Genomic DNA, 13,571 nt, shown 5'->3' on the forward strand with positions numbered 1-13,571 from the left:
ACATTGGTTGCAAATCTACTTCCTAAATATAGGTGGCACTACCCTAGTATATAGTGGCTAGGAGTAAAAACCTCAGAAGGCTAGTAGATGGAAACATACCCCAATTAGCCTTTGAATGGAAGGTTCTGGAAGGCTTTATTAAAGCCTGAAGCTAAGTTAGTGAGGGAAAACAAAAGCTTTTTATTTTAGGCCCATTGAAGTTAGAAACTCCACAGAGTCACTTAGCTGAGTTGCTCTGAGAGCAAAAAAGGATTTAAGTATCTACCAAGCTTGAGACACATGTGGGGGTTTCAGAAAGACCTTAAAGAGAGAGCAAACTTCTAGGAGTAAGATAAGGCTAAACTTCCTCAATTTAGCCCAATAATTAATCCTTTCTAATAACAAAAAAAATATCTGAAATTATTAACTTCCTCCAACACTCTGTGATTCTGGGCTATGAGACAGTATCTTGTGGTGTGGGGCGGGTTAATTCCCTCATGTGAAAGGAGTCAGAAGGGTTAGAGGCTAAATATTTGTACCTCTCCCCCCCCCCAAAAAAAAAAACAAAAACAAAATATACCTGGCTTACCAGGTTGCAACAACCAATGCTTTCAGTTTAAGAGGAAAAAATGGGATTTATATATCACCCTTCTGCTTCCAAACAACTCTTGGGCAGGCAATCAGCTGTCAGCAATGTAAGGGAAAGAGGCATTTGTACTTTACCTTTACTTCACCTAGAAAGCAACTCTCAAGGACTCCCGGCTTGTATGTTCAAGAGATGCAGCGGCAGGCTCACAGAAGCAGCTTCAGGAGCAGGGGCAGGAGCAGCAGCAGCAGCAGCAGTCAGCATCAGTAATAGCAGTAACAGATCAAGTCTCCCAGGGCAGGGGATATGGGGCTTGGGCAGGGCAAAAAGACTGCCATCAGGAGAGAAACATGTTTTTTTTTTTTAAACTAATCTATTCACTTAGTGAGGGTTCTAAAGTCCAGACTTTGTGTTGCCAAAAATGTAGGATTTAAATCAGTATCCAACCCTCCAAGAATTATATTTTATAAAGTTGATTAATAATCTCTTAAGGTAGAAGGAATAAAAAGGAAATAGAAGTTAAAAACCTAATTACCTAACAAAATTATGACCACATGAGCAAAAGTCTTCTGGCTCTCACCTCACATCACCTCCACGAAACCCAATCACAGGAAGAGCACAAGAGGCAGGGCTACATAAAACTTAAATCCTTCCTACATCAGCATGTAATGTGAGAAGGATCATGGGATGCTGGGGATTATAATTCTAGGGTTCAAATTATAATTACACAAAATGATTAGACTGTAGAACACCAGTAAAGCTTAATTCTACTTTGTTCATACAAAAATAAAAAGGAACATGTTATAGTATTAGGGCTGATTATAGGACACAGTGAAAAGGTAACCAAGGAAGTGATAAAATAATAAACAAAGCAAAATAATGAATAAATCCTCCTGTGGGAAGGAAATAATTTTAAAATGCATAATAAAGGAGAAAACTCTTCAAAAAACCCCAACAAAATCTTGTCCCAGAAATGAGAGTGGAAGAGGCAAAATAAGGTCCAGCAAGAATCAAATAAGAAATAAGGAAGAAAATTTAATTTGAAATTAGGACTCTCAAAAAAGAAATTGGTAAGCTAAACAACCTTGTAAAGAATTAAGAACATAGGAGAAAATATCTTCAAATGATCAACAGCTTCAGAACGCAGATATTTTTGGATAAAATAAAAAGAGAAATTTGGAAAAATACATTAATTTTCAAAATTCCATGGAAAGTGGATGGGGAGATTGAATGCAAAGGTGCCATATTGCTATGTAAGTCCTTACAATCTCTGTCCTTCTCCACTTCTATGGTACTTCTCTTATACATAATCTGTCAGAGATGACTGATAGTTCCTCAGAAACCAGTTATATCACAGTTTTCTTTTTTTCAACAACTGAGGATGACGTTCATCTAGTTCAGGAAACTTGACTTCAGTAGGACACCCCCATCTTCTTCTCTAATATCCTTATACCTTGTAATTGAATTCCCTATTAGTGGCCTTTCTCCTCCCCCAGTCTTTTCCAGTCCAAATATCATTTTCCTTGTTAGAGGAAACTAATGCAAAATATGAGTTCAATAGCTACTTTATTCACTCTTATTTGTAAAATCTTATCCATTCCAATTCATAGTCATATTCCCCCCTCCAACGTAGCTAACAAAGAAACATAGCACATTTTTTCTTTTATTTTGCTTTTCTTGAAATTTCAGTTTGTTCTGAGCTCTTGCTACTTGTTCTGACAGGTCCATGCTATACTTTTAAAAAGTGTTTTCTCTAACCTTCCTTCTTCTTTATATATTTTTAATGAAAGATATTTAAAATCCCTGACCTTGTTTTAGAGTCACTACTGTGTATTGGCTCCAAGACAGAAGATTGGTAAGAGCTGTGACTTGCCTGGATCATACAAATTGGAAGTTTCTGAGGTCAGATTTGAACTCAGGACCTCCTGTCTCTAAGCTAGGCTCTCAATCCACTGAGCAACCTGGCTGCTCCTATGTTTTAAAAAGGCAGTTAGTTGGTAAATTCTCTATTCATTTACCTCAAGAAGTCATAAGATGTTTTTCTCCTTGTGTCCCAAATTGTTCTTGAGATATGACTACAATGTTAGAATGAATAATTTCCTGTTTCTGAAGTCATATCTGTATTTTCTTTGTGATATTGTTCAGTGGTCACCTGGTCCAGTGTCTTCTGACTGTCTTTTCTAAGAAATGAAATATAGGTGAGATGTATCTGAATATTCAATTTATGAGACTTTGATTTTTCAAAAATAAGTAATGCTTTATAACATATGTGACATTAATTTCCCTTGTATATAACTTCATATTCAACTTATTGATGATCAATTTGTTGATGTGGTTGGGAAGAAATTTTCAAACTCTGTAATGTTTCTTCACTTTCCTGAGAACATGATGGCCTTTATTTGAGGTTCTTTATGTAGGGCTAATTGGCTAATGCTCACAAATATTGCATAAGATAACCAGGTGTCACATGAAATATTATTTCATGTTGTCTTTATCTTGATACAATGAAACCAGACATGGTTATTTTGTTTGTCTCTTCATAGAAAACATATGAGTTATCCTTTCCTTTGGTTGTGTTACATTTAAAATTATCTGGAGGGTGGCCAAGTCAAGATGGTGGCTTAGTAGCGGCAAAATCTGGAACTATTTTGAGAATTCTCCCAAACTAATCTTAAAATAGTGGCTCAAAATGACAGTTTTAAAACCAACAACAAGATGGAGTGAAGAAGCTCTATTGTAGAAATAACTTGAAAGGTAGGAAGAGAAAATCAGTTTTCACAGGATAAGGGAGAATCAGAAGTAAAACTGCACAAAGAGTATTGTGGGCCAACCACCCTCCTCCTACTGTGCCATGGTGCCTGGGCATAGGAACTTCAGGACCCCAGGACCCTACTTTAGCCCATATCAGAGTACCCCACACATACCTCTTAAAGTCCTGATTCCTGGCACTCACTTGTAGTGAAGATCCAAGGTCTTTAGCATTTGGCCCATTCAAGCCTGAACAGTGGTGAAGCTCCTAAGACCCAGGGCAAAATAGCTCTTAATAATGAAGTCCAGTAAGCCATCAGTAGAGGAGAGGGATTTGGTCACTCTCAGAACTCCCAGTACATAGGCAAAATGAGGCTGAGAAAATGAGCAAATAGGAAAAGAAACAACTAACCATAGAAAAATGTATGTAGACAACAAGCAAGGAACAGATTCAAAACTTCAAAGAAAAATGGGAATTGGTCTCAGGCACTGGAAGTGCTCAAAAAGTAATTAAAATTCAAATAAGAGAGGTGGAAGAAAAATTAGAACACAAAATAAATAATGAAAAAGACAATAATAGCTTAAAAAGCAAAATTGGTCAAGTGGAAAAAAGTGGCACAAAATCCAACAAAGAAAAGAGCATTCTAAAAGACAAAATTAACCTATCTGAAAAAGAGAAAAAATACATAATGGAGAAAATAGTTCCATGAAAAGCAGAATGGACCAAATGGAAAAGAAACATCAAATGGTCATGAAAGAAAATCATTCTTTAAAAATTAAAATTGGGCAAATGAAAGCTAATGACTTCATGAGACATCAAGAAGCAGTAAAACAAAATCAAGAGAATGAAAAAATAGAAGAAAATAGGAAATATTTCATTGAAAAAATAACTGACCTTGAAAATAGATTGAGGAGAGGCAATATAAGAACCATTGGACTACCTTAAAGTCAATATGAAAAAAAGGTAAAAAAATTTGAAAGAATCCAAAGATTACCTCCTGCAATAAATACCCCAATGATAGCTCCCAAGAATGTTATTGCCAAGTTCAAGAGCTCCCAGGCCAAGGAGAAAATACTGCAAACAGCCAGAAAGAAACAATTCAAACACCATGGAGCCTCAGTCAGGATTACACAGAATCTGACAGCTGCTACATTGAAAGATCAGAAGGCTTGGAATATGAAATTCAGGAAGGCAAGGTAGCTGAGTTTAAAACCAAGAATCATCTACCCATCAAAATTGACTATATTCTTTCAAGGGAAAATATGGTCATTTAATAAAATAGAATATTTCCAAAAATTTCTGATGAAAATATAATACTTAAACTGAAAAAGTTGATTTTCAAATACAAAATTCAAGAGAATCATAAAAAGGTAGACAAGAATAAAATTAAGAAATTCAATAAGGACAAATTATTTATATTCATACATGGAAAGATGATATTCATAACCTTTAATTTTTTTATATTTATCATAGTAGTTAGAACAAGTATGCTTTGAAAGAGGGTGTGAAAGGAAGGTATTTAGAGTCATATGCAATAATAATTATAGTCAATTAATCTATGAGCATCCACTAAGTGCTACGTATTATTCTATTTGCTAGAGGTAAAAAAATATTTTCTGCCTTCAAGGAACTTATTGGTACAAGACAATAATGTATCTATACATACATTCATATGTAATAGCTAGGATTTATATAGTACTTTAAAGTTTATGAAGTACTTTACAAATAATATAAATTAGTCACTGATGGAAGGCATTATGATTTGGAGGGAAGAGGAAATGCTTTGTCTTAAAGGTAGTATTTGAGGTGTATCTTGAGGGAACTGAAGCAGAATTGAAGGTGGAGTGAATTCTAGGCATTTGTGATGGCCAGTGCAAAGGCATAGAGATAGGGATGCTGTGTTTGAGGAAAAGAGAAATAGCACCTTTGGCTGGAGTGAGAATGCAGGGAAGAGAATAATGTATAATGAAACTAGAAAGCTAGATGGGGCCAAGTTGTACAGGTTCTTAAAAAACACTACAGAGGAATTTATATTTTATCTTAGCTCCAGTAAGGAGCCACTGCATGTCATTGAGAAGCACACTGGTATTGCCAGTATTATGGTTTAGAAAGGTCACTGTAGTGGCCCTGTAGAAGATCAGTTAGAATGAAGAGAAAATTGAGATAGGAAAATTGTTTTAGGAAAGCATCAAAATAGGTCAGGTAATGAGTGATGGAAGCAAGGTAATGGGTATGTGAAAGTTTGGTTTGGCAGAAAAAGAGGGATGAATATGAGAAATTTTGTGGAGATGAAATGTGAGTTGAAAAAGCGAAGAGTAGCAGATAGTACTGAGATTATGAATTTGAATGCTTAGAATAGTAGAGTGGAAGGATTGGGTCCTAAGTGGACATCATAAATTCTGTTTCATATATGCTGAAATTTAGATGTTTCCAGGATGTCCACATTGAAATATCTAATAGGTAGTTAGTGATGTGAGACTATAGCTCAAATCAAAAGAGTGACTGTTAGGGTGAAGGAAGATTGTGGACTGACGTACAGATCTGAGAGTATCTATATAGACCTGATAATTTACTTGTAGAACTGATAAGGACAATAAAGGGTGAGAAGAGAGTGAGGTCAAGAGATATAGAAAAGAGATTTCAGGCACATTTGCATTCTCAGATGATTTGATGATGATACAAACAAGTAGTCTGAGATGAAGCAGTCAGAAAGAAGAAGGAGAAAGAGAAAATAGAATTCGAGGAAAGAGTGGTCATTGGCATTTTAAGAATTGAAGAGGCCAGGGGCAGCCGGGTAGCTCAGTGGATTGAGAACCAGGCCTAGAGATGGGAGGTCCTAGGTTCAAATCCGGCCTCAGCCACTTCCTAGCTGTGTGACCCTGGGCAAGTCACTTGACCCCCATTGCGTAGCCCTTACCACTCTTCTGCCTTGGAGCCAATACACAGTATTGACTCCAAGATGGAAGGTAAGGGTTTAAAAAAAAAAAGAATTGAAGAGGCCAGGAGGATAGAGAAAAGAAAACCAGATGTGTCAATTAAGTGATTATTAGTGACTTTGGAGAGAAGTTTCAGTTAAATAATGATAGCGAAGGGTTGAGCAATGAGAAGAGAGGAAAAATAGGCAAAGAACAAAGACAAATTTAGAGAAGAAAGATATAGGTTGGCTCAACCTATATAAACCACAACAACCCATTGAAACCATTTATCAAATGTGTATGGACTGCAGTTTTTTCCACTGAAGAAATAGATAAACAAGTTTTGTAATTAGCATTTCTATTTTGCTTACATGTACACTGTAATTTCAAAAAGACTTAAAGATATTCCTGAAATTTTTACTTAAGGAGTTGAATGTTCCCTTTACCTCTCAGTTCCTGTTTAAATCTCTTTCTATATCTAATAAAATGATGCAGTTATATTAGATGGACTCCAAGTTTCCTTCTATCTCTGAATCTATGATCCAATATATAAGCAGCACTGAGAAGACTAGGATGAGTATCAGAAAGTTTGTGTTGAAAGCCACTTCTGCTACTAATGGATGACTTTTGTCCAATTATTTCACTGTCTTGATTCTGTTTCTCCCCTTTTATTATAAGAGTGTTGGACACTATTTTTTCCAAGATTCATTTCATAACTAAAGTTTGATGAAGGGCTCTGTGAATTTTCCCCAAGAGCCCTGCCCTGAAAGTGATTTGTATGTCCCTGTAGTAGTAAAGGTAGAAACATCATCATCTAATTACTCCTTCAGATATTTCTGTGCAACCAGGCCTGCAGAATCCCATGAGAATTTTCTCAATCTAACCCTTTCAGATTCTTGCTGGCTCTCTCCCTTAAAAACTGACTCATCGTTTCCCTAGTTGAAGATGACCAAAAGTGCTGAGTGCTTCATATCATTTGTGCTTAGATGTCATAGCAGATAAATATATTAATGTGTTTGCCCCAACTTTGCCATGGTGAGTGTTCGATTTTGGTATCCAGGATACTGTAAGAGAAATTGGTAGACTTGGTAGCAGTTATATAAGAGTATCTACTGAGCAAAAGCTCATGCATATTAGATTTTGTGGAATTTACTGCTTAAATGGATAAATTAGGTGGAGATTAAAATTTTGGAGATCTGGGTTATAGTCCTATGTCTGGCACTAACTTGTACTGTATCTTTGAGAAGGTCATTTGGCTTTCCAGAATTTCAGTTTCCTTCTTTCTAAATCAAGTCAATAGGGGTAGATGACCTCTAAGATTTCTTCCAATGCTAATATTTTTGGTTATATATATGGTGTTCTTTTATTTGATGATAGGGCCAGAAAAATCATTGTCAGAATCCCTGTTTCTTGTCAGGTAGATTCTTACTTAGGGATGGTTATGAAAGGATTGAACACTTCTATCTAGCCACTGTTATTATGTTATATATGTATATTATGATACATGATCCTAAGATCAATGTCTCTGTCCTTCAATTTTTTCATGCATAAATTGTGATATTTGGACCAGAAGATATCTTGTATTTTTCCCAACTCTCATGTCCTATGATTGTCCTTATTGATACAGTAATGTTCAATTATCTGGGCTTGGTTATGCAGTCACTGCCCCAGAAGGTCCTTTCACAAAGACTAGGCACAAGAGCAATTGGAGGAACAATGATTATCTAAGTGCAAACATACTCCTGGAGGAACTTCATCATGGTGATAGTAAACTCATTTTCCTAGATGAAGATGTCATGTAAAGAATTTATTATTGGAATAATTTTACACAGATCTTGTTTCAGTTATGCATGCCCTCCTCAAACTACCCTTTGGATAAATTAAGCTTTTTCTCTCAAAAGAAATCTTGAGTTTTCCCATCATAAAGCCTTTGTTTATATTCTATTCTCAATTTTAAAAGCTAGATCACATGATTTCTCTTCCATGCAGTCTTTAGTCTACATAGGTATAATGTATATCTCTATGGATACACCATTTTATTTGGTCCTCTCCCAAGCTGTATTTTGTTCGAGACTTTTAAAACATTTTCTATTGATTAATTGTCTATACATCTCTACTACTCTTGAAAATTCCACAGGGTCAATAACTGAAGCTTATTCATCTTTGAATCATTCCTCAACACTGGATCATAGTGCTAATTTTAAGAGGCATTTACATTTTCTGAGGGAGTATGTTGAGGATGCAGTCCAGCCCTAATATACAGTATCTTGATGGGATTGTTTTATCTTTTCATATCAATTGCACATATCAACTCAATGGAGATGAAGAACCCATTGAGTGGTCATATCCTTCTATTCAAGGGAAATCAGTGGTGGCTTAGGGAAATGATTTGGCAGAGTACCCAGCAAAGGAGTGATCAAGGAGGTTTCAGAGGTAAGAATTTTCCCACTTGAATTATTCCATCCAGGGCACTGAAGCTCACTGCTTCTTTCTGTGATCTCCCAACAGCTTCTTAAGAATATTCTCCTGGGGAAATGAGAGTTCATTAGTAATAATGTCTAAGTCAATGATTTTTCTCTTCAAAACACTTAAAATCAAGCCACTGAAAGAAGTAGTTTCTGGTCTTAAAGCAGAGGGGTCATTATGAATATGAAAAAGATCTGTAGATGTGAGTGACTTGGGCTTCATAGTGGGCACACTCACATTGGTATATTTTGAGTAGAAATTTACAGGGATCTCATATCCCATACTGTCTTTGTATTTAATGCATTTTTCTCTGGCAAAAAAGAGAATTCTGGGAAGCCTTGTTTTGATTCAGGAATTGCTATGGTTACTTTGAATGATTAATAGCAATGTGGCTTCTCTTTAGGCTTGGATTATAGCTTTAAAAAGTAACAAGTCTTTTGACATGAATTGCCATCAACCCTATTTATTTGCAAAGGTTAGTGAGAACTATGCGGGTAACTTTGTTAAATGGCATCCATTGGTCAAGAGAGGTGAGAACTAAATATGGGTTTAGTATCCATAATGACTTCCAAAGAGCTCCCTTATATTGTCAGAAACTGGATGTAATAATTATTATTGATTAAAAATGATTAATAAAAATAGTAAAAATTTCTGTAGTTAGTTATTGCAACCAAAGAAAACTCAAGGACAAATCCAACTTAAATTTTTTTTATATTATAAATATTTTATCTATTTAAATTGAGGTATTAATAGCAACAACTCATATTTATATTACATTTTTTGGTTTGGCAATTTGTATGGAAAAGAAAAATCCTAGGATTCTCCATACTGTATATCTTAAAGTAAATAGCTGGGGTTTTACCTGTGATGAATGGGGGAAAAATGCTCCCTTTGGAGTGTGATCAAAACAAAACAAAAAGAAAATCTTCCAAAGTAGGGAGCTTTTCCTTACTGATATGTATTTTTTGCTAACTGTAGTAAAGAACTTTCCAATGTAATTGGGGAATCACGTTTTGATCATATGAACTGACATTGGTCATAACCAGAAAAGATATATATATATATATATATATATATATATATATATATATATATATATAGTGTGGAATTTAAAGGACAAATATAGTGACTTTCCATGTGTAATTTTGTTAGCTTTTTATGTTGCTTAAAGGAAAGAATAAAATTTCAAAAACACAGAAGATATTGAAAGTTAAAAGTACAAATTCAATTAAGTGTTATAAATAACTGAAATTTACATTTGCAGAGTATTTTAGTTTATAAATACTTGTTCTAACAAGAATCTTGAGAATTAAGGGATTCTAGTTTACTTGCATTTTAAAGAAGGAAATTCTGAAACTCAGAGATATATGTGATAAATATATACATATAAATGGAATAGGTTTGGAGATTATTCTTAACATGGGGAGCTTCACATAGAGAAGATCAAAGAAGATGGTCTGTGGTTTTGTCCATATTCATTCAGTTTATTATTGTCAAAGGATGCATTTGAACCAAAGGATTCCTGACCCTAAAAGCAGTAATTTATCAATATCTTCATATATCCTTAATGTTTTGGTGCCAAAAAAAAATATTCATGCCATACCCTGCACATCATGCTCAAGTCTACCATTACAACTTAAAAATTTAATATTATTCTATAATTAATTCATTTCTAGCTTAAAGATAGAGATGTCCAAACTTGTTCTGTTTCCCTATATCTTTCTCCATGTCTATCCTAAGAGAATTTGAGATAACATTTATAGAAATCTTGAAAATGACAATGTTAAAAATATGTTTTTTTAAATAATATTTTGAATAGTTAAATAATAGAAATCATCAACCAGTTCCTCCCGGTTACATTTGCTTCAAAGATTCAAAGTGACTCCTCTTACAGATCAATATTGAAGATATACAGTATTCTGGGTAATTAAAAAAGTTTAAAACTGAATGGAATAGAGAATATTTCCCTTGGGTGAGTCATAGGCCAATCCCTTCAAAGAGCACAAAAGGCAAAAACCAAAATAAAATAAAAGGGCTTCTTTGTTTAGCTCTCGATTTTTGGCCTTGACCAATCACACATGATCTGGCAGTTGAGGAAAAGTCTAGAAGGGGCTTTTAGACTAAAGAAAATATATCACATCATTTTTGGATTTGTTAAAAAAAGAAAGCACTAAAATACTTCCACAATAGATATAAGGCACATATTGGATGAAGAAGATATAAATTCTGCCTTCATAGAGGAAAAGGAGGCAAAGCCAAAAAATAACGAAAAAATGCACCAGAAAAAGAGAGTAAAAAGGATGAAATAAGAGGTGATTGTTATTATGAAGGGATGATGCAGATGGAGGGAACTGGGGAATGGATTGAATTTTCTATCATCTCATTTTCAACCAAATGTGACTGTTATTTTTTATTATGGGATTTTTGGACAGTTAAGCATTTGTTGAATGTCCTATGTGTCAGGTACTGGGATAATTGCTAGGAACATTTATAGTTTAGCATTACCTCTTAGCAAACATTTTCTTTATTATTGGAACATGTTTTGAACTAATAATCATACACATTTTTTTTCTCCATTAAAGTTTAATAAATTTGTCTGTGAATCCAACAAGGGAGCCCGTGCTGTGTAAAACTTCATTCCCTGAGGAAAAAGGCATCATCTTGTTGAATGGCATCGAATAATCAAACACTGGTGACAGAGTTTATTCTACAGGTTTTCTCAGAGACACCTCAACTCCAATTATTCCTATTTATCTCCTTTCTTTTTCTTTATCTCACTGCCTTCACAGGAAATATTCTCATTGTGATGGCCATCAGTCTGGATTCAGGTCTCCATACACCCATGTACTTTTTTCTTGCCAACTTGGCCATTTTGGATATTGGTTGCACATGCACAGTTCTTCCCAAATTGCTGGAGAACCTTGTTGTGGAGAAGAAATCCATCTCCTATAAAGGCTGCATGACACAACTGTATTTCCTCACTTGTTTTTTGGGCACTGAGCTTCTGCTCTTCACAGCCATGGCTTATGACAGATATGTGGCCATTTGTCATCCCCTACATTATAGCACTATGATGAATAGGATGGTTTGTATGTTGTTAGTGAGCAGTGTATGGGCCACAGGCTCCCTTAGCTCCTTGTTACACACCGGTCTAATGGTGAGATTAACTTTTTGTGGTCCCAATGAAATTCAGCACTTTCTGTGTGAAATTCCCTCTTTGTTGCTGCTCTCCTGTAGCCCCACATACCTGAACAACATCATGATAGTTATTGCAGATGTGTACTTTGGGGTGATCAATTTTGTACTCACTATGGTGTCCTATGGCTTCATCATTTCCAACATCTTAAAGATCCGCACCACAGAGGGAAAGAAGAAAGCCTTCTCCACCTGTTCCTCCCACCTCATGGTGGTCAGCATGTATTATACCACAATCATATATACTTATATTTTTCCAGGCTCTGGCTCTTCGATGGATAATGGTAAAGTGGTGGCTCTCTTGTACACCACTGTTGGCCCTACATTAAATCCTCTTATATATACTCTCAGGAATAAGGATTTTAAAACTGCCCTCAAGAAAATGTTTCTATTCATTTATTAAATAATTATAATTGGTGAAGATGAATTGTTTTGAATGATATTCTTGTGGTGCCATTTTATGACCCAAATGTAGGGGATAATATGAAGTTTTTAAATTTCTTTAGGGCAATTCATAGAATGCAATTTTCCCTTAGAATTATTTAGGATGTTCTTCTTGGATGGTGCTGCCAGATAGATAGAACTCTATGGTTGGAGCTCTTGGCCCAGAGTTAGGAAAGCCTGAGTTCCAATCTGGCCTCAGACATTTATTAGGTATGAGATCATGAGAAAGTCACTTAAACCTGTTTGCCTCAGTTCCTCATTTAAAAAATGATCTAGAGAAGAAAATGGAAAACCACTCCAGGATCTTTGCCAAGAAAACTACAAAAGGAATTTTAAGACACATTAATGGAAGTGATTAAACAATGACAAATACTTGAGTGCTTTCCAAAGACATAGTCAAATCACACAGCAGTACACATCTATAGGGAACATCAGGGCAATAGATTATAGTTTTCCAGATGTGGAATTGTTTTTTTTAAGGATATAATGACTTTCCAATATCTAGAAATCCAGTTGGTGTCCTAGAGTGTCTTCTTGTTCTTGGTTACCCTTGATAATCTCTGAATTTTCTTGTAATTCTGATATGTTAAAATTATATAAAACCACTAGGATGAAAAGAAGAAATATATTGTTCTAAACTATCTTTTATTCTCCCCACTCTCTCTACCTTGGTGATCTCATCCAAATTCTCCTTGGGACTCAAGAAGATGAAATCTAAAAGCATGCCTGGACTAAACAGTCTACTGATTTAAAAAAAAATCTTGAAGGCATCTTGAAAGTAAGAGGTGTTACAGAAAGAAATTAAAATGAATGCACTATTCATGGGTTGGTGTATCAGTCAAACTATCCTACAAAGCAATTTAGATTTATGAACAAAGCCTACAAAATATCTGTACATTTTGACCCAGAAATCTCTTACCCCAATAATTTCAAAGAAGAAAAATGCAATGTATCACCAGTTTTGCATAACAATTCTTTTTGCATTAGTAAAGAATCAAAAACTGAATAGATGCATTTTGATTCTATAGCTGTAATTAATTAGAATCTTGAACCCTAGAAACTACATTTCCCATAATCCCCCTTTCCCTTTCGTGTATATGGGTCATTACATTGATTTGGTATTTAGTTTCAGTTCTGCACACCTTCTGCTCCACATGGAGGTGGGGAAGCTCTGGAGGTTTCTCTGGCTTTTTACTTTCCTTTTTGTTTCAAGTTAAATTTAATAAATATTATTAAA

General features: G+C 35.1%; 1 protein-coding gene across 1 annotated transcript; it reads left to right on the forward strand.

The window, feature by feature from the left end:
• Positions 1-11,325: 11,325 nt before the first annotated feature.
• Positions 11,326-12,293, forward strand: LOC100028327 (olfactory receptor 13A1-like). The gene has a single exon (XM_001378350.3). It carries the CDS (start codon positions 11,364-11,366, stop codon positions 12,291-12,293), a length of 930 nt encoding a protein of 309 aa, XP_001378387.2. The 5' UTR covers positions 11,326-11,363.
• The last annotated feature ends 1,278 nt before the right edge of the window (positions 12,294-13,571 follow it).

Source organism: Monodelphis domestica, chromosome 1 (assembly GCF_027887165.1).
Source record: "Monodelphis domestica isolate mMonDom1 chromosome 1, mMonDom1.pri, whole genome shotgun sequence".
Classification (NCBI taxonomy): domain Eukaryota; kingdom Metazoa; phylum Chordata; class Mammalia; order Didelphimorphia; family Didelphidae; genus Monodelphis; species Monodelphis domestica.